Raw genomic sequence first — 25,927 nt, forward strand, 5'->3', positions numbered from 1 at the left:
AAGCATTACAGGTATTGAGTACACAGCAATGTGTTGTTTTGCTTTGCAGACGTTTATTGGTTCATATGGATTTTATCTCCTGTGAAATGCAGCCTGATGCTGTGTATAGATAAGCTTCTGGCCTCAATCCTGGTGACACATCTGGATGTCACACTTCCTGGCCTCTTCCTACCTATCTGTGCAGGAGGTGTAAAAGAAAAAGTCTCTTCTTGCCACCCCCCCCCCCCCCCCCCACACACACACACCTCCCACCCCTGCTTTCCCAGCAATCTGTGCCTCCTCTGGCTCTCTTTTCTCCTGCATGAAGTGCAAGGTACAGCTGTCTCCTTTACTCTACCTGCCTTCTGAATCCAGTATCTCTCAGCCCCATTGCCAATAAATAAATACCTTCATTTTGACTCTACCCTTATTATAACATACATTTGACTCTGGCAAGGGAACTGCTCTAGGAAGGCAAAATTGTGACTGTATCTCCTTTTTCTAGCCCTGTCTTTGCCATTTTTAAAACTTACTCCTGCCTAGTACTAGTTAATCTAGCAACCAATTTTTACTGTAAGAAAGATCACCTTTAACATTAATTCATCAGTGCAGACATGATTCTAACACAGTCTAGACCAAATTTGTCTGTTTTAGCTAATTATTTCTCTCGCGTGTTTTGCCTTGATCTTTGATTGTGAATTTTGAGACAAGGATTCTCTTTTTGCATAACTTCTTTACATAACAGTCTGTATTCGCACAGTGGGCTCCGAGCCTCTGTTGGGATCCTTAGTACTGGCGTCATAGAACTGTCAATAATTTAGCTGTATATTATGTATCCAGCACCTACAAAAGCTCTGTGCCAAGTCTGAACTCTGACTTCTGCTGCTGCTACAGGAACAGGCATGGGAAGCAAATAAATCTGAAAGGAGGAGGGATGTTTTCTAACTAACTAGTGACACAGGAAAAAAACAGTTGATATAAACTAATATTGGGCTTTCTGGCTTTCTACTGATCTGATCCACTGGCTTAATTTTAAATGTTTGCAATAGCTTGAAATATTCTTCAAACTGATGAAAGCTTAGTCAGAGCTCAGTGCAACTCTGAAACAGAGACCAAAACTCATCTGAAGATGCGTGGATGATATTAATTGATGTTTAAAATGAATGCCTCCATTTGCAGGAATCTGCAATGCAAACTAGGAGTTTTAGAAAGTAATGCGTATTATAATTAGGGCAAGCGTTTAAAGATGCTTTGAAGTCCTAAACATTTTTGAAATTCAAATGTGGAATGGAAATAAAGGAATCTACACAATAAAGGGACATTAAATTATGTCCCCCCAAATTTCACTGTTTTATAGATGTAAATATATGCCATAATTAGTGGTAAGTAACATGAGGAGGATGGTTAAGTTTATTCCTATTCTTATTCAAAACAGCTGTGGCATGAAAAATAATTCTCCTTCTCTTTGTGATACACTGGAACAAACAATTTACCCATGTAATCAGTGTTCAGAAATGGCTTGTGCCTGTGGTCTCCTCCCACCCCCCCCTTCTGAATTTATCCCCATGTGCCTACAGCAGTCTTAAAAGGTGCATCAATTCTTTGTGCTCTTCAGTCATGCACACGCACAATTGTGGCTACTGCCTTTTTTTTTTTTCTATTTTTATGTGTAATTTATATTACACAATATAGAATCTTGGTTTCCTCCCCCCCCCCCCCCCCAACACGCACGCACGCACACGCAAACGCCTGCCAGCTTTGACTGGCAAATGATCTGCAATTCACAAACGGGCTCTGTAATGTGAATGGATCTATGGCCAGCATGCAAATGTATGCAAAACAAATTAGATATGGACGAAAGCAGGCGTCCATTTTCTTCCCCTCTGCCCCCCCAGCCCCCTGAACCCTGTCAGCACAGGGAACTCGTGCGGTGCTTGAGGCGGCCGCAGTCCCAAATTGCTGCTGGGGCATGAGTGCTGCAGAATCGCTAATGAGTCAAGGGGCAGAGCAGCTGGGCCGGCAGAGCAGCTTGGCCTGTCCATCACAGGCCTAACCATGTGGCAGTCCTGCAAGCAATTCCAAAGCTGCAGCGTAACGATCGGTGCACTGTGCCAGCGATCCAGATGCTCCCGTTGGAAAAAATTGCTTCACAATTTGGAATCTCTGCTCTTTGATCACTCTTTGGAGAGGAGGAGGGGAGGCATGATGTGGTCAGATGAGTAACACACCTCCCTGCAGTCAGCAGTAGTTAAAAACCTGTATGTTGTTAACAAATGACCTTATGTGCTTAATGTTAACTACTGAGTGCTAGTGTAAATTATCCTGGCCCTCCCCAAATCCCACGCTGTTTCCCACAGGTGCTGTTTTCCTTCTAAGTAGCAGGAAGAATTTAGGCCCTTCTTTGCAATTTTTGCTAGTGTTGCTTTTTTGTTAACCCAAGCTGTTACAACACAAGCAGGCTCCCCTGTGTGTCCCCCTGCCACCCGTACCCTGCTGCCTCTAACATGGAGACTGAGAGCACTTGTGCCCCCCCGCCGCTTTGTTCGGTTTTGGTGCTCGCTCTGGCACACTGGCAGAGGCTTCTTCATGCATCATGTCAAACACTTGATATTCTTAATATGGAACATTTTCAGTGCTACACATTGACAAGCTATGCTGTATTAATGAATTAATCACCTGAGAAAGGGTGCCAGAAAGCTGAGCGGCTCCCCCTTCTCCAAATGCATTCAGCTCATATATAGCTCAGCTCCTAGAAATGAAGCAAGGCTAGAGTTTTACTTCTGAAATCCCTCCCCACACATAAAAAAATGTAATTCCATTTGTGTTTTATAGGTTTGGGTTTTTTTCCTAGATTGTACTGATCTTGTATTTTAAAATTCAATGAGAAAATGGACTGTTGCGCATCAAATGTGATCATGTCATCATTTGAAAAGTTATTTATCTGTATATGCTACAGTAGTGCCTACCAACCTTCATTCCTGGAGCTATGGATCAGAGCATAGTTGTACTAGAAGCTGTATGCACAGAAGGAAAAAATGGTTTCCAGCCCAGTGAGGCTTAACACTCTACATCTAAAATGAGAGAGAACAGATAGATACAGACAGATGGAGAGTATCAAGGAAATAATGAGACAGAGTTGCTTAGTGTGAGAGACCGCAAGCACAGCACACCAGAAGCTTGATGTTGTCATTTTTTCAAAGAGCTCAGCGAAAAAGAAAATTGTAAGTAGAGGGTTAACTAAGGTTAGTAAGATAAATTCATAGATTTCAATTTTTGGAATTATTATATTTATCTAGTCTTGCTTCTTGTGTAATACAAGCAGTGAACCTCTTGCATACAGACAATAAGCCTACTTGAACTGGAGCATTCCTGTTGGTTAGATATTAAACTTGGCTGAAAAAGACCCCAAGTGGTGGGGACTCTACCACGTTTCAAAATTATTCCTGCATTTCATTATCATCAGAGTTATCAGCTTCTACCTTGTTTCTCCTTTAGCTCTGGCCTAGCTTTAGCTTTCTTTTACATCCTTTCCTGCGAGATTTAATCTATCAGAAGACTCTTCTCCATGTAGCAACTTGCAGGCTATGACAAAGTCGTGGAAAAACTTCCCTTGGAAAAACTAAGTAGGTGGAGTTTCATTAGTCATTCACTACAAAGGATGTTTTCCAGACCTGAAATCATTCTTGTAACTCTTTTCTGAACCCCTTCCAATTTTCCAACATCGTTTCTAAAGTGTAGACACAAAAACTGGAGTCAATATTGTAGCAACAGGCCTGCTAAAATGGAATACAGAGGTACACATCACCTTATTCCTGCTCAAATTTGCAGCTACAACTCTCGTAGCCACAGAAGTGCCTATTTATAGTGCAGCCCCATTTTTTGGTAGAGTCATTATCTTTCAGGAAGAAAAAAGCCCCCAAATTCTGTGACCCACTTTAGTTCTAGAGATACAGCTTTGCCTTCAGCTGTGTTTGAATGAATCCCTTACTATGTAAGCCACAGCAATATATTTTACAAGTCTTTCATCATCATCATTTATCATTTGCCCAAAATTTTGTATTTTACCATAAATGATTTTCTTTCTTTCCTTAAGAGGGGTTTTCAACATGGAACAAATCTGTTCAATTCCTGATTAAGACAACTTCCTCCACGTGACAGATACGCACTTCTTCATGGTGTTCATGTACTCAGCCTTCAATGAAAGAATTTGAACCCAGGTTGAGGGACAAAGTTTATTTTGGTGTGGAAGAACAGACAACATTCTTGCACTATTAGGAGAGGTGTTGGTCACACATTCATTTAAGAGTATTTGCTGTTGCCAACGTTTATGATTTTTATGATGTCCATGTTATAATTTTAGGAGGAGTCTTAAAGCTTCAGCTCTCAGCAGTTTGCAGTTAGTTGACCCTAAAAATTCTTGTTTAGGCAAAAAAAAACAAAAACAAAAAAACCCACAACTGTTTCCTTCATTGAAAACACCTTTTTTGTACCCCGGACTCAAAAAAAATCAAAGAGCAAATAGAAATAATTCATACCTGTTTTGCCAGCAGGGGCTTTTTGCAACATTTCTTAAGAGTACTCAAATCATGACAGTTGAGTGATAATTTCAAGTGTTCCTCATTCAAACATCAGGGCTCCAGCCTGTGTCTTTTGTGTACACAGGGCTCCCGTTGATTTCAGCAAGAGTTGGAAGAGCTGCAGGAGTGCTCAACAGGGCGCCAGATGGCCACGTGTGTTAATTTTCCGGATTAAAAGTGTCGCATATTGACAACTGAATTTTTTCAGTGGGCTTCAAAATCAGAAAGCAGCAGATACAAAATTATTCCTTTTTTTTTTTTTTTTAATCTCTAAACTGTTGTTTTTGCAGCTTGAAGTGAAAGGTCTATGCAGCTGACCCTTTTGACAATATGAAATTGTAAGGAGCATTTTAGTAATGATTTCTTAATTTATTTTGCCCTTATCTGAAAGAGAAAATACTTTGACAATAAAACTGTAATTGTGGTAGCAGCAGAAATAACCAATTTTAAAGAGATTATTACTATCATTCACAACAATATAGTTGTTTTATCAGAAATACCTATTCTTCAGAAATTCCGCTGGAGCAGCTGTGGCATGGCTGATGGCTGCTACTGTTTTTCAAGTTCAGATGTAATTGCAAACTGGCTGTGATGGCAAATTGCTTATTTGCTATTAGTGCAGAACGATTTCTTACAGGTCACTGTGAACACACTGCTTTAAATGTACATTAAACATTAACTATTGACCTCATGCAAAACGTGCAAGAAACAAGGTGTAATAGCAATAGGATTTCTTTCTGTTATGCAAAATATGCGACTACAGGACTGTTTGCGTTACTGTGTGTAAGCCTCAGGAGACTTTTCCACTGATTAATTTACCAAAGCCAGCCTGAAGTAATATCAGACCTATGACTTCTCCATACCACAGACTAGCTCAGTGTGTGCTATTCTCAGCATATTGCCTGAAAACATAGTGCTACAAAAATGGGTTGTAGACACTAAGTAGAATTAATGAGTTGTTGCCTAGGTAAAAATTAAATAGTAGTTACAAATGACCTGATATACAGTGAAATCAGGATTATAAATGTTCCACAATAGCTATTAAATAAGCATACCTGTAAACTGGGCTTTAAAAAAGTCTCCATGTAAAAAAGATATTTGTGAAAATTTCTTGTTATGTTACATCTCTGTATTAGCAATAAGAACAAACAGAGCTAGAATTGCAAATGAAACACCTGCTAAGATGCATTTCCCTGTTAAAATGCTCATCTAAAAGTAAAGAATTCAGATGATTCTTGGATATTACATTACAGTAGTTGATCCGTTATTTCCACAAAAAAAGGAAAATCTTGCCAGAGTTAATGCCAAAGTCAAAAAATCCAGCTGTGGATAGCCATTAGACCAGCTATATCCATATCAGAGCTCTTTTAATTGAGGGCTTTTGAAAATGGATTCATGATTACAAGGAACTCGGTGGCAGAAAAGCTTCACTGCTGCTGCAGGCCTGGGGAGGCAGAATTCAGCCTGCAACCTGTGTTGTTGCTTTGCAACCAAACAAATCACGCTGTGCTCAGGACTTGGATTTGGATATAAATAATTAAAGGTAGCACTGTACCTCACTCAGTCCAGCAAATCTTAATCTGTGGTGCCAGGTATCAAAGGCAGCTGGATTCAGACTGTGAAGAACTATTCAAAAAAATGGAATACTTTCCAAAATATTTTACTGGTCCAGTAGGCCCCAGCTCAGTAAGCACACAGCTAATGTGAAGCCTGTGAGTTGTGTCATAAGCTTAGTGAAGTTAGACTATTTTGCTGAATCAGGGCCATATGGCTTAACAGTCTTTTATCAGTGATTGATTCCTGTCGCACAGCTGTCTTCCTTTGTAGTGATGATTTCATTGTTTTCAGAAAGAAAAAGAAGAAAATGAAATATGGGCCCCTCAGGAGCAGGGTGGCTCTGTTCTATTCAAGGTATCAGGGCAACTTCCCTCTAGAGGAGTCGATGCTGGAGGCAAATAATCATTCCCTTCCCTCCAGTGAGTTCATCATCTATCTGCCAGGCAGGAACTCCACATGTAGCAAAGACAAATAGTGTGTTGCCTTTTGTTGCTTCAAGTTTGAAGAAACTGTCACTTCCCTAAAATTTTTACTGCAACATTAATGCAGGTATTTTCTTTGAGACTTTTTCCACTGCCATTGCTACCACTATAAAACTCCCTCTCTCTTCCTCTGCGTTATTTCTGAAAAGACTGGTGAGCTAATTACAACTTATCCCACTGACAGTCAAATGAAAAATACAATCTTCAACATCTGTTATCTTTTCCCAACAGGCTGATTTAAACTGCAACATTCAAGATGATACAGGAGCGTTTTATGGAGTCACTAGTCAGTATGAGAGCTCAGAAAATATGACAATCACCTGTTCCACCAAAGTCTGCTCATTTGGAAAGCAAGTAGTAGAAAAAGTAGAGGTGAGTGTTGTGATCAGTTCGAGTCCCTCTGTTAACTCTGGACTGGGCACTTCTGCTGCACCAGTGGCACTGTGAAATGGATAGTGATTCTCTGGTTCCCTTTGATTTTACTTAGGCTCTCATCTCTTTACTTTGCTCTTAGCTGTCTTTTCCTTCCCTCCTGTAATCCTTCCTGAAGGAATATTTTCCTTCCCAGCAGCATTTGGGTTAGTTTTAAGTCACCGTGTGTCTGGTGACCCTACTGACAGTAAAATGCTGGCTACCTGTTGCTTTAGAGCCCCACTTCCATGCTTCTGCTGGCAACCCCTGTTAGCAGAGGCACCTACCTTCCGGGGAGCCTGCAGCTTCCTCCAACACCTGGCAGAACGGTGCTGAAGCAAAAATGCTTTGCTTTCATTTCCAGTCATTTGGCTAGCCATGTAGCCTGTCTGGAACCATACTAAGGTGGTAAACTACCCCCTATCATCTAAACTTCTTTTAACATTTTAAAGAAAGATATGGATGGTGTGCTCTGTTTCTTTTCTCCCCACACTCATTTTATGCACAGAAATGCACACTTTCCACAGTTGCCAGCAGCTTTTGGATACAAAGATGTGTATTTTTTAACATACAAGGGCCTTTTTTTTTTGAGCCTTTTTGCTCTTAGCCCAGAACTGTATGAATTGGAATGTGCTGTGTATGAACTGGAATATGTGATACTGCAGCTATTACACTTGTCCTTTGTGTAATGAGCCCCACACCCACATGTGTTATCTGTAGCACAGTTTTTGTACAGGCACTTTTAGCCTACAGCTGTACATTAAGTATTTGTAGATGTCTTGGTCACTTTGCATATCCTCCTTATAGTAAACATAGTTCTTGTGCACTGTGACCATAAAAAAGTTTTCCATTGTTTTCATTATTCCAAGCTTAGATAAAGCCAAGAAATCCCACAAGCTACTGAGGAGATCATCTGAGCAATTGGTATCTGGACAGCAGAAGTCCAGGAAATCACACCCTTCTCCTCCTTCAGTCCTTGTGAGCCACTGCAGTCTAGACCAGTCTAGGTTTCTTCCAACTGTAGTCTTTCATCTTTCTGTAATTTATAAATTGCCTATAATAATATAGCATATATAGCTGCGTTTATATATGCACACACACACTCACACAAATATATAAGCTTATTTCTGCTGTCTCCTCTGCAGCCAGTTCCCTTGAAACTACTAATCTTATCACTAACTTTTCAACTTAATTCATTGTTACTTGATTTGAACTTACCTTTGCATAATCCTCACCTTCGCAGTTTTTTAATCACAAACTAGAAAACAAGTAGTGATATTATACCTTTTGACAAATAAAGGCTTTTGAATTTTTAGCAAGGCACTGTATAGGTTAGGCAGGGAGTTAGTAGGTAGGGGTGAGTGGGGGGCGTGTTCCTAAGTAAGGCTACAGAAGGAGACCTGTCAGGGCTTCAGACCTGCTTTCTCTTTGTTCTGTCTACACAAAGAAAGAAAACTGCCAGATTTAGCATTCCCTAAAATCATTCTAAAGTGTCTTAGTCTAAATATTTTTTTTCAGACTGAATATGCAAGGTTTGAGAATGGCCGATTTGTGTACAGAATAAACCGCTCTCCAATGTGTGAATATATGATCAACTTCATACACAAGCTGAAGCATTTACCAGAGAAATACATGATGAACAGTGTGTTGGAAAATTTTACAATTTTATTGGTATGGAATCTTTTATTTTCTACTTCTAAAATACGCTCAGGCTTTACATGGCTTGCTTAACTCACAATATTTAGAAGCAGTTTCTGAATCCCTTAGTCACACTACTTACTAAAAATATCATACCAGTGACTTCACAGTAATATTCTTGGAATTACGCACTATAGAAACTAAGGATGAAAAGGATAAAGCTGGGTGAGAACACAAACAAATGTCTGTGTTACTTTCCAGAAATTCAGCTTACTTCTCTTATTTTTTTTTTAATGCAAGTCTCTGGTGTGTGTAGCGAGCCTAAGGCAGTAACTTTGAACCATCCAATCCATCATCTAATGAGTTCTGAGTGAAATGCCACTTATAATACTGCAAACGTCAGTGGTGTTAATTAGTTCTTGGGCCAGGGAAAGCATGCAGTAATGGAGACGATACACCCAGCAGGTGATCTAAAGCATGAAGAATGGTCCACACAGTAGCGTTTAAGCCAATTTCATCCAGCTATCCAGCTTTTTCACTCTGGCTTTGCTGTGGCACCCAGCCAAATGCTTACAGCCTTAAGATGCTGCTGCCACCATAGCATTCGGGCAGGCGTAAGGTTTGGAGGCAGAGGGAGGTGGTAGGGCAGGGAGCAGGGAGCACTGCAGTACGTGTGGGAAGGGGCTGCAGGCAGCTCAGCTGCCCTGGGGCACACGACCGCAAGGTGACAAGGCAGCACTGGCTGCCCTTTGCTGAGGCAGGGCTCAACTCTTGTGTAGTTTGAGGCCCACGGTGCCTGTGGCCACGCTCCCATGGCTCCTGGTCAAACAAGCAGGGTGGGACAGACCGTAGTGCGCCCAGCTGGGAGCTACTGCCCCAGAGCCGAGCCACAGAGCGCACCCTGCGAGTGCACAGTCACGGAGGGCACAGTTGCCCTTAAATTGCCACAGAGAGAGAGAATGAGAGAGAGAGATCATTTCAAACAGCCACACCTAAACATTGCCTAAATTAAACCAGTCATTTCTTGCTTTGCTCTGGTAGTTTGTAATATGCTGTCTACCTTTTCCTTCCCCTCAAATAGGTGGTAACAAACAGGGATACACAAGAAACCCTACTCTGCATGGCTTGTGTATTTGAAGTGTCGAACAGTGAACATGGAGCACAGCATCATATCTACAGGCTTGTAAAAGACTGAGCAGTTATTTATATATACACTTCATTTCACTTCTTTATCAAAACACAGACTGTAAACCTCAACACTAAGTGGCAGTGCCTCTGGCCCAACTTTCACCCACATTTTTCTAAATCCTGTTTTAGTGAAGTCATTTTTAATGTGTTCATATATAATTGTAGCTGTGAAATTCTGGTACAGTTGTAAAAATTATTTCTAAAACTAAGTGTTCTTCAAATTTGTAAACCACAGTTCTTTGGGAAGACTGTATTTAAGAACCTAATGCCTCTGTCTGTGGAGGCCTATTTTTAATTCTGATAGAAAAATGTATGACAGAGCATTTGCCATGGGGAAAAACTGACAGCATTTATAAGAATTTATTTTGTTTTTTTTCCCAACATAAAATACTTGTTTTACGATGCAAGTGAAATTGAAATGAATCTTTAGCTATAACTGTAAATGAGTACACAAAGTTAATAATCTTTATAGAATTATCTTTGTAACTAATTAGGGTGGAAGATATGGATGAATGTAATTCACTAAATTATTTTTTAAAATGAAACATTTTTCTGTTTGAAACCAAATGAAAAATATAGCCTTAAGAAATGCCTGATAGAAGCAGACAGGTCCTAAAATTAGGCAAATTTTGTATTTTTTTCTCAATGCTAAAACTAATCTTCTAATCCATTAAACGTTCAAACAGATATTGCAGAGAAAGAAAACATCATCCCTTATCCCTAACATAGCTAGTGTATTTTAAAAGAATATAAATTGTATTGTACTAATATGAAAATTTGATTATTTAATGAAAAAGATGGTTCATTTTGCAATAAGTAGGTAAATACTGAAGATTTAGACTCGCATTATATGTAGTCTTGTGTGCGCAGTTATATTTTATATGGACAATTATGTTTTCTAATGAGTGAAAAACTTGCAACTCTGAAATTAACAAATGAATGGCAACAACCGACATTGTGACAGCACTGTAACATGTAAGCTGAAAGCAAACCACAAACGTGTTCGAGAGAAGAATGCATATGCCTCTGAAAGGATCAACGGCTCTAATATCTCTGAGATGCTAGAAAGTCACACCCAACATCAGGCAAAAACAATTGGAAAGTGGAAGGTTTTTTTTCCTCCTTTTCCTCTTTATTCATGGTGCTCTTACACCTTGCCTGAGTTCTCTCCAGTTCTTGCAAAGCTGACACGCTTGGTACTGGCGAAGGCCTTCTAGGGCTACATATTTGTATCACGTGGGGTCTGATGTCTTTTTGTATGCAGATGTGGTAGTATTCATCCTTCTGATAAATCAGGAGGACTCCAGGAACTGAAGCACAGCTGGAGATATTTTAATACTGTAAGGACTCAAAATGTGGATGTGGGTGTGAGTGAATCTGAGGTACGCATATGTGAGCTAAGTATTCTCATTCTTCCTGGCTAGGCCAGTTAGTGTTACTCAGCTTCTCTCCTTCCGCTGTACACGCAGCACTGGCCTGTCAATTCCCCAAGCACCAGTTGTCTAAACAGGTGTTCAGCCAGCAGCGCGTTCTCATGCAAAACATTTGTCTGAAAGGATTGCGGACCACTTGGCCAACCAAGACACGTTAAAGATCAGTCATGAGATATCCACAAAGAGTGTTCTTGGGAGGGTCTCTTGCAGTCGTGAATCAAAGAAGTTAACATTTGGCGGATGCCCTCCTTATTGCCCTTTACCAATATGCGCCCATGCGCAATTAAAGTCTAGAATTCACTCCCAGGCAGTGTTGTAGACGTCAAAAAAGTCCATCTTAATTTTTGGGATGCTGTATTTCTACATAGTCCCCTGTGTTAGAATTGCCTATTGTTGAATTATCTAGATTAGAATATTTCCTAGCAGAGGTAGAGGGTTGCTGTATGGCTGCATCAGATCATGTTAATGCTTAACACTGGTAAGAACTCACATTTAGAGGAAGATACAAACAGCTACAAGGGGAAGGGAGACCACTTAAATTCTTTAGCCTGCCTCCGATCTAAGTCTAGTAGGTGGATGATTGCTGTGATGTCTAGCTGTTATTTGTTTGTGGATATTAGGGCTGATGATCTTTCAGTTTATATTCTGTGAACTCAAAAAACAGAAAAATATGTCCATGGTAAGGTCTCTTTTAACACTCATTTTTAACACTAACAATCACATCAGGAAAAGCACTGCATTGTAACAGCCTAACGGTAGCCCTTTATTCTAAGCACTTGGTGTTACCAGTCAAAAACTACTTTTTTTTGTTTTATTTCTTTCTAAAGTTGTCTTTTATTTAGGGTTTGAATTGTGGTTTTGGTGTTTTTTTTTTTTTTTTTATAACAAGCAAACTTTTTAAGGCATATAAAGAATGTAGGTCAATTTGCAAAACCAGGTACAGTTTTTTTAACAGAATCTGGCACACTACGTATGTCATAACTATAGGGTATAAAAAGTCACAATGTTTATTGGTGTTCACATATGTAATATTAGGAAAACTACTTCCATCGTCTTTTCTTTACACTTTTGTAAATGATCCATACCCTGTATATGTTAATTCTTAAAAGCCTTAAATCTTTCAAATGTTCAGTGTGGGGTGTATAGTCCAACAGGCTGCCTGTAAACTGTGAGCTCTTTTGTAAGCTGGAAGAATTTAGCTTGTTACTGTTACTTTTTAGGAACCTTTTAATTGAGAGCTGCCAAAGCATTACAATATGCAGTGCCTTAGCATTATATTAGAAGTATCTTTAGCCTCTTAACATAAATTTTATATCTTGTTTTATTAATTGGTTCCATTTTTAAAATACATGTATTTTTCCCATAGAAAAGCTCTTTGACTGCTTGGTCTAAACCAACCTTCAGTACAAGTCAGTCCCATTACTACGCAGTTAAATGTCTATACCAAAAGGAAAGGTTACAGATTCATAGTTTTCCGTGAAAAGTGAATTGTATTAATAATGCTGCCTTTTTAAATTTCATGACCAAATAATTAACTAATTGTGACTCTTCTGCACTCTAGCATGAAAGTGCCTTTGGTTTGAAATTCCAGCTTAGAAAAGTGCTGCCATAATAATGACAATTTGTAGAGAGACCAAAAATACTTAGTTATCACCGTAATGCCTTTGGTTTATTGGAATAAGTTGAAACTACAGGCCTCCATTCACAAAAGAGCACCATTTATAGCAATGTAGTTTTGCTAATGATGAAACTGCAAAATGCTGGAGAATAATCTACTGTTTGCCATTTCTGACAGCATTGCAAACCAGCAACTGATGTGTTTATGATATAAAAATGAAAATGATTCACATTTATATTCTCTTCATCTGCTTGTGCATCTGCATAATGTGAGATCCATATACTGCAGATTTTCAGACAGTGGACAAATGTGACTTTATTGTTCTCCTCTAATAATATTTCATTATCTGTGAAGATTTTTTTGTTTATATAAAGTTTTGTTTACAAAGTCATGCATGCTGAAAATCAGATGCATAAAATTTAAGGTGAAAACGGAGAACAGACGATAATTAGGGTAAATGCAATTGTGTGTTTTTAATAAGTACTGAAATGTTAAGTGTGAGCATTGCAGATAAAGGTGCTGTTAGAGAAACTCTGGTCAGCACTATTCAAAACACAGGGTTGTTTTGTTTTGGTTTTCTCCCAGGTGATACCTCGGTAGAAGAAAGTTAGCTCCTCTTAAAAATGTGTCTGTATTTGAAACCTTCTGTGAACGGGGGCCATACTCAATACTACAACTAAAAATGATGGGAAGAGGAGCAAGATTTTAAGAAAAAGATGTTAGAAAGAACAAATATCAGCAAAACCAAAAGCTGTCAGAGGGATTATATAGTTGTGAATACGATTTTAACTTGATTTTTAAAGTATTTGATGAAAACTAAGTTTAACTTTTTATATAGAGAAATATTGTGACACTGTGTGGTAAATATTGTGATAATTCAAGTTCCCTGTCTCTAAAATATTATTTTTGTTATTCCTTCAAGGTCTAAATCTCACGTACTTCTATCACACAAGTAATCCCATTGAACTCAATGAGATTGAGGTAGGGCAAAGACGATTTCGCCCCACAAGTAGAGCATGTATTTTCAATTAATATGAAACATTTCAACTGTTCTAGTCAATATTTGTGATAAACTATACTTCTGTCTAACTAAAATATTAAAATAAGTATAATGGTACCATTTGGGGCTGTTAAAAATTACTACTAACAAATGTAGTTTTACTTACTTGAATTCCAAAATCATTTATATAGGTACTGCACCACTATTTTGAAGGAATCACAGATATAATGCTTGTTTCTCACTTTCCCTTTCTACTGCAGCTACAGCTCATCAAGTTTGGCAGTAGCTTCTTCCATTACAAACTCCACGGTTTAGGCTTTTTTTAATAATGAAGGGTGTACATTAACGTTGAATGTAAGTAACCGGCCAGTTCAAGGCAGATACAACATTTGACCTGCTAATCTGTATCTATTTATTTTTTCACTGCAATGCCTAGGGCATACTTGCTTTCTGAAGCAGTCCCCTTATAGTTTTCCTGGATTCCTCATACTGAGAAGTGTTTTGTCTACTCTTTACTTGACCCATACTGATACATATAGTAGCCGGCCACAGAGCGCACATGATAAGAGTCCAGTTTTGTACCTTTCTCAGGATGATCTCTCCGCCCCCCGCCCCCGTCTTTCATAACAAGACATTTAGCCCCCTAAAAAAATATTGAGGCTGGATAATTTCAAAGTACAAAGTGTTTTCACTTTGTAGATCTTCATCTTTTAACTTTTCAGGTCAGTCTTGCTGAGATCATGTAATTTAGTTTTAGTGTATAAATTAAATCTTAAATGCACTCAGTTGACAAAAAGGAGATGGATCCCTGTTACCTCCTTACAAAATATGTGTTTTTGTTTTTGTTTTGTTTTGTTTTATGGGCCTCTGATTCAGGCTCATGACTGCAGACAAAAAATACAATATGTGCCTGAAAAAAAAAGACAAAAGAATTTTATAACATTAAAAACCTGAATAGCCTTTAATTCTTCAGTACATTTTATGTAAAACAGGTTGGGTTTTTGTTTTGTTTGGGGTTTTTTTGCCATGTGCATTTGTTCACATTTGTAAATGACTTAATGGAATTCTCACTTTATGTTTATTTGTGTAATGTGTATAAAATGGGTTTGTGACTTAAGCATATTCATATATGGTCAGTGGTTACTTTAATTTTGTACTGCTGCTGGTAACTTTTGATGTAGAACTTGCCTTTTGATGATAAAGTACCTCTAGGTTAGACAGGAGGGAAGGCTCTTTCTTTGAAAAAAAGTGAGTGTTCTCCAATGTTTTCTTAACATATTTGCAGAAGCTTTCAAAAGGAGTTTCAGTCAAACCTCTTGGCAGTACAGTATTCTTGTATTTGTTATTGTCTGTGTGTAGGTACTGGTACCTTATTTTGTTTAAAATGTTTTAAGTAAGTGTTGGCTTTAAAGTGAATTTATCTTTAGTATGATAGTAATATGAAAATTATAGGTTTTGTGTGCAGAGAATTTTTTTATAAAGTGCTTTGTAAAAAAAAAAAATGTATTCTAGCTTTCGCGGTACATATGTGTGATAACTTTAATATCCATGACAGTTAAGTGCAATTATTTCATCACTCTAAAAATGCTATTTTTGTGTCGGTTACTGCAGGTGTTTTCATGTCTTTGCAAAGTGACACATTTTGATGCCTTCTTGATAAAGTGGTAGAATTTTTGTAGCTTTCTAGAAACTTTGTATTCATACGGTATCGATTGAAAATAAAGAAAATGAAAGTGTTTTGTGCATTTATCTTAAACTCCTACATCAATCTCTTAAATGTTGGGTGCAACTTTCAAAAAATATTTTCCAAAATATCACAAGGCCAGATTTACAGAAATATCTGGCTACCTAAAGATGCAGAAGGACATGTAGCAAGATTTACAAAAACCTGTAGTGATGGCATTCTCTGCTGGCACATCTGGAAGCCATGTTCAGCAATAAGTCCAAGCACATTCTAGCATTAAACGAGCAAGCAAAGGTAACTATCTCTAGCTTCTGTGTCTTCCTAAAGAAACAGTGTTTTGTTAATAAATACCATTTAAGCCATACTTTTTAAATGGGAAAAGCCACCCATTCCCCTTTATTCCAAAAGCAGAAATAATCTATTCAAAATGTTATGTAATAAATGGATATCAAATACATCACTAACATGACAACAAGAACTGACTGAGGAACATGATAGTTATCTGAGGTTGAGGTGTTTCTTTCAACAGATACTGAGCTCAGCCAGAGCTGAAGTCCTAAAAACATTACCTTTTTCAAGAGACTGATTCCTTGTTTATCTTATTACAAGCACATCCCCCCAGCTAGCAGCTCTACATGATATGAGGAGAGGATGGAATGGGAATAACTTGCTGCTGCATTTATGAAGTGAAACCAGCTACCTATGGAAAAAAAAAGAAAGGAACAAAAAAGAGTAAGAGGGATATCCTGGATCAGCTGAAGTCAATGGAAACATGACCAGGACTTAGCAGATAAAAATCATACGTCTGGCTCATTCTTCTGCTTCAAAAGAAGAACAGTGGGTTTTGAATAAACCACACGCCTCTTCCCACAAATTCCAATTTTCCTTTGGGTGGCAGATGTTCCACTGCCATTTTAAAAATACCACCAGAGCACCCCCACCACGTGCAAGATGAATGGGTTGCAAACAAGGCAAACAGACATGGTCTGCTTTGACCTTTTTTTCTCTTGTTTCCCATTAAGTATATGGTGTCAGCACTTTGAAGTGGGGTTGCTGTGTCAGCAACAACCTGCTTCTTAATTAACCTTCTGCTTCTTAATTAATTTAGGTTAAAACCCATAAATCTTCCACCTTGGGGAAAATGCCATGCAGCATTTCAGGCTGGGAGTCCCAATGTAATGTCACTTCATCAGTTCATCAACCTGCCTTCAGCAGAAGCAACAGCCTCTCCTTAACTAAGTGCAGGCTGGTTTATGTGAATGCGGCAGCATGGCTGAGGGACAAAGAAGAAAGTCCAGTACTCCATACCATTGTATGAAATGTTGAATGATGAGCTCTAAGGGGGTCTATGGAATTTTCTACCACAGATATATATATATTTTTTAAGTAACATGCAGCCTATTTTACTCTACAAATACAGAACACATTTAATGCTCACAAAACTGAGCGTAAGAGGGCAGTTCAGGGCTATGCAGTGTGTTAGCAGATGTCTATAGTTTCCTCACACAGCTCTGGCTGTTCACCTCAACCCTGACCTTTAGCAGACTTACTATTATTGTCCGAAGCCCTTTCAGCAGAAACAGCCAAACAATCTGTCACACCACACAGTGGTAACTCAGCAATGTTTGTAAATAATTACCTACCTTGTAGAGAGTTGTGACACTTAATTGGTTAATGGTTGTAAACTGCTGTATGATTGCTGTTGTTTAGAGAGAGCTGGAGATGTACTGGAGCCACTAGAGACCTAGTGAGGGTGAGACGGGCAGGAGGGAAGCAGTGGAGGGACAGTGAGGGTACTAGGAGTAGAGGGAAAAGGAAAATCATAGAAACCTAGAGTGCAAGTGACCGACTAAATGAGGAGCAAGATGTTGCTTTTCAGAGAAAATGAAAAGTTGAGGAAAGGAGAAAATAATAAGAATGAAAAGGATAAAGATGGTTTGAAGACCAACCAAAAAAAAAAAAGAAATTAGAAAACTGGCCCTTCCCAATATTAAAGTATTCTCTTTAACCTTAAGGGAAAAGGGCTGGCAAAGCTACCATAGGCCTCCACTACACTGGTGTTTTTGTGTGACTCAGTAGGGAAGGGGAAGAGCAAGCAAGCCCAAAAAATCTCACCAGCAAAGCAGCCTATACCCTCTCTGGTAGATGAAGAGGCATTTGCTTGGTTTCAACTGGAAAAAGAGACAGCGAGCAAGGAAAAGCAGTATCTTGCAGACTATCTGAAGAAAAATCAGCTGAGCAAAGACACTTGAGTGCTAGACACTGATCTCAATTTAGCCAGCAGGGGTGATTTTTCAAGCCCTCTTCCTTCCACAAAGGCATACAAGTTTGAGTGCATGTGTGCACAGACACACCCACCCACCCACCCACCCTTCCATTACAGGTTTAGGGTAATGAATTAAAAAAAAAGAGGTTGCTCACCATGCCTCTACCCTATCCTAGAGGTGAGAGCACAAGAATGTAACCTTGATTTTATTAAATTGGAGCAGAAAGCCAAATGAAAAAATATCTGCACAAGTCTGCCTCAAAATGTCTTTAACAGCTGTTAGAGATGTCTATATACTGGGAGCAGTTTTAGAGCTTTAAGTCTAATAGGTTCCCCCTTGTTTCTCTACCTCTAGTAAAGTCAATGTGCCAGTAAGGATGTTGGTCGGGGCAATCAGAGCAATGCAGAAGCTGTGATTAATATGCACACATGCCTTTTCATGCTTCTCATTTACACAGTTCAATGAAGGGGTTAGTTCACTACTCGCTCTGAGGTAAAAGTCTTACCCTGCAATGCACATTAATGCTTTGCTTTATGGACCTCCAACAAAAGGAGAATATGCCAGTAGTTTTCAGAGACCTATTCTGTTTGAACAGAGCACTGAGCTGTGCAGTCCGTTTTGTCAGTAGGTTAAAAAACCACAGACTGATTATTTTCTTCCTGCCCCAAGCATGCACATTTATTAGGCATATTTAAAGTTCCTTCTCTATTTTTTTTGGCAGAGCCTAAAGAATAAGTATTTTTTTCCAGACTTTTAAAAATTCCTTTCTGCTAAGATCATATGTTCTCTACAGCATTATCAGAGAATTTTTTTCCAAGATACTTGTCTTTTCTTATCCTTTCACCTGTGATGTTGGACTCATAGTGAACATTATACTTGGCAAAATGTGCAAGACCAGCATTCAGAATTATAAGTGTTCCTTTGGTACGCTATGAGAATGCTTCCTTTTTTGATGCAGCCTTACAATTATTAAGGGGGAGAGGAAAGGAATACCTGTCGACTTCCTGATATTCAACTTTTCCATTAAACTGAAGCCACATATGACAAATTCAGGCAAAAAAGTATTAGAATCAACTACACAGATGTTACAGCATTCTAAAATACAGATAATTTGATAGCTTCATTGTAAAATATATGTATTGGTTTTACCATGTCTATATTGTATTTTTATAGGCTTTAAACTAAGCTTTATCATCAGAACGCCATGATGGGGGGAAACTCGACAGTTCACATCACCTTCACAGTTTACAGCAATAATTTGGAGGACAGCACGTTAGTCTCAGCAGAGTTTCAATTCCCCTATCTCTGCCAGTAATCTCCTGTTTTGAGGGAGGTGGCAGTGAGTAGTGTTTGGGACGTGCCTGGAGACTCCCAAGCGACAGGCTCTGGATAAGCATGGAGGAGCCTGTAGATGTGGTGTAGTAACAAGCAAACTCCCAAACTCAGAAGATGAGCTGCCATTTGCAGGCACAGGCAGATAGTTCAGCCTTCCTGCACAGTAACATCCATGTTTCCCAGCCAACAGAAGGACACAATTTATTGTGTAGACACTGAACTAACACATGAGCAGCGGGATCAAGATCTAAGAGACTCCTTTTTTCCAGAATTTTTCTCTGACTGTCCCCTTCTCTGAAAGGCTATTACAGATCACTTGAGTGTAGTATCATCAGACTTGCAATTCCTATCCATGCTGAATGAGGAACCACAGGGCATGCAGAACACTCAAACAACTATGCTGAGAAGTTAGTGCACGATTAGGCTTTCTGGGATGTGTCTGTGAAATGCATAAGAAAGCTATGGATGCAGCGGCAGACAGATTTACTGATAGGAAAGATCTGGGAGGAGGTAGAGAGTTCAAGATCAGGGCTGACTACAGGTTCACTGTGAGAAAGGCAGATGGAAGGTCAGAGGAGAGCAAGGAGATAAAAAAGATGGAATCAGAGCAGCACAAGACGGGCCTGTGAAGTAGTCTGTCAACCCCAGCAACCTGCTCTTCCTTACTAGAAGAGTATATGGTAGTAGAAAGCAGTGCAATGCATCTGCATCTGGAAAATGGGGAATAGGGAAGCAGCGAGACTAGTATCTCTCCAAACACACACTCATGGCTGAAAAAAACAGCATGTCATCTGGAGCTCATGGCTGCCTTGTTCACAAGACAGACAAGTATTTATGCATAAGGGATGGTCATGATTACAAAGGAAATCAATGGATTCTGATACCTGCGCAATATAACTTTGACAGAAATTTGTGCTGTGTGTATGGTTTGTTACCCTCATAGTCGGTCCCCAAATGACAGACATGCAACTCTCTGTAATGGGGGGAGGGCTCAAGTTTCTTTAACAATCAGAAAAAGAAGAGGTTTGTATAATATTTAAGCATTCTCTTCAAAGTTTAAACACAAAGATCCTGTTCAGCCATTAGCAAAATGGCTAATGTTCAGCAAAGGAGCTGAAGAATAGCAGTAAGCTAGGACTGTGGGCTTTGAGTATGGGCTGCTCTGTGCTACTAAACACTAAGAAACAGCCTCAGTGCTCAGAGCGTGCGTGGCCCCACATTTCGGCCCCACAACGTACAGGAAATACCAGGCACACAGACAGACACAGGTCACCCACAGTAACAGGCAAAACAATAGAAACTTCTCTGCCCCCAAGTGAACAAATAAGCTTGAAAGTCTGACAAAGACAACCCAAAATGTCTCAGAAAGAAACATTCATTATTACTGCCTTTCATTACAAAGCTGTATCAAGCCCTGCAATAGCTGGATTTAAGCCTCCATATAATAATGAAGTCAATCTTTGTGCTTATACACAGAACCACCTTGTGGTCTGAATGTCTGACAAAGTCCCTCAGTCAAAAGCCCACGAGGCTCATGCATGTTCCAGATTTTCTCCTCAGACCCCCGATTACAGTGACCCAGCTCTTTGGGGATGCTCAAGAGAAGAATATGGACCTATGACAACAGCTAGACCTTGAAGGGTTCTGGTGCCCGCTGCTGCAAAACAGTCTATTGTAGAGCATGGTGTTACACTGAGTCTTATCAGGCTTTGCTGTAGTCATTTCATGACTGCAGCATGTCTCAATCTGTTTACCTGCAAGTACTAGGTATAATCAGGTTAGATAAGACAATTGCCACAGTACGTAACCTTTGGACTTTGGCTTGAGGCTTCTACTTTCCCTTCTGGAGAGAGCGCATTATATTTCATTGTCTATTTTATTTCTTTCTCCTTTATTACAGTTGTGTTCAGTACCCTACACAGATTGATTTTCCTGGAGGCACAAACAATCAGATAGAATCTAGAGGATGTTTAAATAAAGAGAATCATTTTAAATGGTCTTTGAATTAATAAATACATATAAAGATAAATAGGAAACATAGAGATATGTAGGACATACAGGTAGTACAAACAAAACACGACCTGTCTATCGATGTACTGTCTTTATACGTGCACGTAATGGTGCGCTCAATGCTAAGATATGCTCAAAAGCAATAGGCCTCTGTTCCTTTACCTCTCTGGATGAATTTGTGATCCCAGCTGGGACACAGGAAATTTTCCATGATCTCAAGTGAGTGAAGGATGGCTCCCTGGATAATATATTGTTCCAAGTAGGAACAGTTTATCCTAAAAGAATACCTAAAGGTACAGTCTAGATTCTTGACTAACTGAATCTAAGTTGACAAAATATGCACTTCCAATGTAGCCCCTAGTAATCAGCACAGGAGAAAGGAACTACCAATTTAAAGATGCTGGTGACTTGTGGGGAGGCAAGTTAACAAAATCACCTCCCCTTTCATCCCTCCCTCCCCTCATCTTCCTGCCTGACCTTCCTTTGATCTCCTATAAATCTTGAAGGTTTTCTCCCTTCTGCTTTCTTCATCTCTATTCAGAAAGAACAGCTGCAGGATTCATCATAAATAACTATATGAACATCAGCTCATTCTGAGCTTCCTTTAGAAATGGGCTGAACCCCTCTTGCCTAATTAACACAGTATGGAGTGGGACTCTCAGCACAAGGTAAGCAGGATTTGGTGAGACATTTGGTTTATTTTTTTCTCAGCCCTCTCTAGTACACATTCTGAATACATAATGTAGAAATTTATCCATCAACATCAACATAAATTAGACACAGTTAAAGTTGGAAAGATTTGATCCACCTAAACAACCACTATAAAAAATACCTGTTCCTCCTCCTCCCCTTTCTCACTATGTCTGCTTTAGCAGCACAGTTCAGTACTATGGAATAGCTCACATGTATCACCTTAGACTAAACATATTTTTAGGGAACTACGAACTTATAGACAAACATAGTACATCAACTTTTCCATAATCTTCCAAAGCTCTTGCTCATACCCGCAGCATGCTACCTGTCACTTTCAGTGGCTAAACATCAATTAAACGTTAGCCCAAATCCCTGCTGAACAGAAGGAAAACTGTACCAGTTAACATAATGTATTGGCTTCTTGTCTTCTGCTGAGACAGCAAAGACAGGTAAAGTGCTTGCTTTCAGTTTTTCTCAACATCATTGCCAATACAGTAATGCCATGTATTCTGTTGGCTTAGGGCCACAGAGTCTACCATCTGGCCCATGTGATACCCTATGTTACACGGCACCTAACATAATGGAGGGCCTGTCACTCCTGGAGGCCTCTATGTATCTCTGTTGTAGTACAAACAGTAACGTGAAGCTCCAAATTACTTCCAGCCTTGCTACCAACTACTGTTGACGGTAAGTCACTGGAGGAGACAAACTTTTGATTTTATTCAGTCAAGCTATCCTCATATCCCTCTGAAAAAGATTAAGGCCAAGTGTTGCAGAATACTGATCTTGCAAGAGATGCTCAATGACTTTGCCAGCTCAGGAATACAACTGTGCTGTGTGATACATTCGCAAGAAATAGTGTAAAAGCTGAGTAAGGCACCTCAATTGAATTATACAGTTCAAGGGAAACTGAGACTACTAAGCATATAGAAACCATCTGACTTTCCACAGAAAAGTTATTACTCAAAAGGTTTTTGTGCTTACCAAATAATCTGATCTCTAGTTACTGCAGAATGGTTTTCTTTCTCTCTTTGAACTGAATTTCAATATGTCCTTGCATGAAGAACATAGTGAAGTACATGCCTACGGCAAGTGCTGTTTAAAGCACTGTCCTCTATTTCTAGAGACATTTCCAGGAAATGCGATACTGTGGTATAAAACACCTCTAGCTTTATCACAGACTCCCTCATCTGCGTCACTTCTTGCTCAGGGGATGACACTTGGATAGAAGAGGATTTAAGACAAATACAGTCCAGCAGAATCTCATTGTTTATCATCTATGCAGATAACAAGCTGTGCCTTACACTGGAAGGTAGACATGACAGGGCCTGTAACGTGGAGCCAGTAGGTAACACTTTAGGAGAACTGTGAGGCACAAATCCAAACACCAATTCCCTCATCTGCCAAAGGTGTGTCTTTAAACAGGCAAAGATAAACACTGAAGAGACAGATCCCACTGTTGGTGTCAATGCTGTAGAAATATAATTGTTTAAGTTACACAACAATAGCTGACAGCAGGATTCATCTTTCTGTTCAAAAATCACAGTCTCAGTGAAATGGGACATTCAAAAACAGTGGTCAGGCACATAGCTCATTTTTAGGGTGGCTTAGTGACTCACTGTGGGTATTTCATGTGAAGCCTGAACATAGTCTTACAAGCAAAACATAAAATTACACTTTTGTCTCTTTCTGAGGTGTCCTCCAGGCAGGGCCCCTTTTGTTATGCACCCTCCCAGTTAACTGTTGGCTAGATACTGAAAGATTTCCAGGTCTAGTGGTACTGGGCCATTCAAGAAAGGATATAAGCATACGTGGAGAAGCTTGTGTAAGAGGCCAGACTCTTATTAATATCTCTTAGTTACATGTGTGAGATCTCTCTGCTGCTCCACCCTGAGGCCCAGGGAGGCATCACTATTTTTCCAGCTCTGCCTTCACTGAACAACTCAGCTAATAGCATCAGATGAAGCAGTGATTTTCTGATGTTTGGCCAAGCCGTTAACATTGTCATTCCAGCACATTTTAACAAGTACAGACAGGTCTGGGCATTAGTCATATTTCTACAGGCAGGTTTTTTTTTCTTTTCCTCTGTCTTTTTCTTTTCTATCTTATCCTTTTTTACTGGGCTTCAAAGTCATCAATAGAAACAGATGTGTGAATGTTATAAAATTATATTGCTAAATTAGGGCTTTTTTTCTGACTTTATTCAAGTTCTATGTCAAAGACACTAAAGGCTTGCAGGAGGGCCAACTGTTCTGTGTTGAAAGAAGTTATAATAAAGAATCACAGGTTGTGAATCAAGCACCCAGGCTTAGGGCATACCTAAATTAAAACTGCCCTCCCAGCCTTAATTTAATTTCTTTGTACATACATGTTATTCTACAGTGTTCAATCTCCAAATTGAGGCTAGTGTTTTTAGTGGGACATCTGCCTCATCAGGCACTGTATGCAGAGCTTTTCGGTACTTTGGCACATCTTCACTAGTCAAAATGAGGCCCCAGCATCATGTGTACTGGAGATGGAGTTGGTCACTCCTGCGATAACCTTAATGGCATTTGAATCCTTTAGAAGCATGGATTTAATTTCCTGAGATTCCTCTGAGTGTGAGTCTGGCCTGCAGTCCCCAACAATGCTGAAGCCAGTCAAAGGTTTGTTTCAGTTTGTTTCAAAGCACTAAAGCTACATAAAGAGTTTCTGAGGAAACTCTTGTGGTGAGCTCTATTTCTTAGCAAATTATCAGACCACCTTGCCTAAATCAGCTGTTTGTGTAAGAAGTGCTTGAAGCAACATAAGAATGTATCCCGTTTCTTCCCTTTTTGCAAGACAGACTGACTCTCAGTTTGGGCTGTGCTCATTATGCATGAAGCAAATGCAAACAATACCATTAAGGAATTGTAATGATCAGTTATGGACAATAGAGCTGTGAAGGTTGTTACCAGCACCAAAGTAATTTTTGTTATGCGACTGATCCCTGTCGAGCAGCCCAGGCCACGGTACAGAACTGCTGCTGTACGGCTCTGCGACAGCAGCTGACAACACGCCTCCAAACCAGAATGCATGTCACTGACTACAATCCGCCTGCTCCTTTGGGGCCCAACAGGCTGCATCAAACGTGACAGCAGGGCTCCCACTCTGCGGAGCAACAGATTGCAAGGCATCCAGCGATAACAGGGTTACTCTTATGTGGCAAAATGTGCTACGATACAAATTCGAGTGCTTGCTGCAGTATGGCAAAACAGATTGCATAGCATTAGCACTGGTGACAACAGGGCACTCATTGTGTAGGACAACAAGTCACATATGAGAATGTGCAAATGTGATTGGTTGGGCATATTTAACATATGCATAGCAGAGTGACATATGGCAATTGGTGACTTTCCTATCACAGATGCTGCAAGGCTTTGTTTTGATACAGTGCATGGTGCAGATCCAGTACATCTTTTCCCCCTTTGCCAGGGGAGCAGTTACAGTGCCAGAAGCACTTTCACCCACCTCCAGGCACCACGGATTCCTAGTGCTGTGAATATTTTTAGCTGTGTTGTCTAGTCTTTCTATTACCGAAATCCTACCCAGCAGCCAAAGCCTGTGGCATGCTGAGAAATTAATACATTTAACTTAAAAACACGGCTGAGATGGATTCCTACTTCAATTCCTTGTGCACTTTGCATTTGGGTTTCTATTTACTTTTATAATAAAAAAAAACCAATCTATTTGTAGAAGCACTTACTTTTTCATTAGAATTTTTGTTTTCAATAGTTTCTCTCTATTAACGATATAAATAGATAACTTGATTACAATAAATAGTGACAAATAGATTATTTTTCCAACTCTGTTAAGCGAAGTTTAAATGCAGGTGAATTTTCTGTCTCTGAAAATGGACAATGCAAAATTATGTTTTCCTGGCCATGGGACAGACACAAAATGGAAAAGAGGTTCTATCAGCCTGCTTATGTACTTAAAATAGTGAGAAAGATTTTGAAGGTGTGAGAGGAAATTTGTTTCTCCCAATGGTTCAGTCTCACCCTCTCTCATGCTGCAGCAACCAGAGTGGATTGTAG

At 39.5% G+C, this 25,927-nt stretch overlaps 1 protein-coding gene across 8 annotated transcripts in view; it reads left to right on the top strand.

Annotated features, from left to right (window-relative positions):
* TEAD1 (TEA domain transcription factor 1) overlaps window positions 1-15,619 on the top strand; it is a 161,599-nt gene extending 145,980 nt beyond the window's left edge. For 6 of the 8 annotated variants that reach the window (XM_067296147.1, XM_067296143.1, XM_013957893.2 and 3 more), the window contains 3 exons: window positions 6,827-6,967; window positions 8,525-8,677; window positions 9,726-9,839. In XM_067296147.1, the coding sequence (XP_067152248.1) occupies window positions 6,827-6,967; window positions 8,525-8,677; window positions 9,726-9,839 (408 nt within the window). Of the gene's footprint in view, window positions 1-6,826; window positions 6,968-8,524; window positions 8,678-9,725; window positions 9,840-13,805 lie in introns of those variants that run through there. The other 2 variants (XR_010884084.1, XM_067296144.1) reach the window with 2 other exon arrangements.
* Window positions 15,620-25,927: the final 10,308 nt, after the last annotated feature.

This window comes from Apteryx mantelli, chromosome 4, assembly GCF_036417845.1.
Source record: "Apteryx mantelli isolate bAptMan1 chromosome 4, bAptMan1.hap1, whole genome shotgun sequence".
NCBI lineage: Eukaryota > Metazoa > Chordata > Aves > Apterygiformes > Apterygidae > Apteryx > Apteryx mantelli.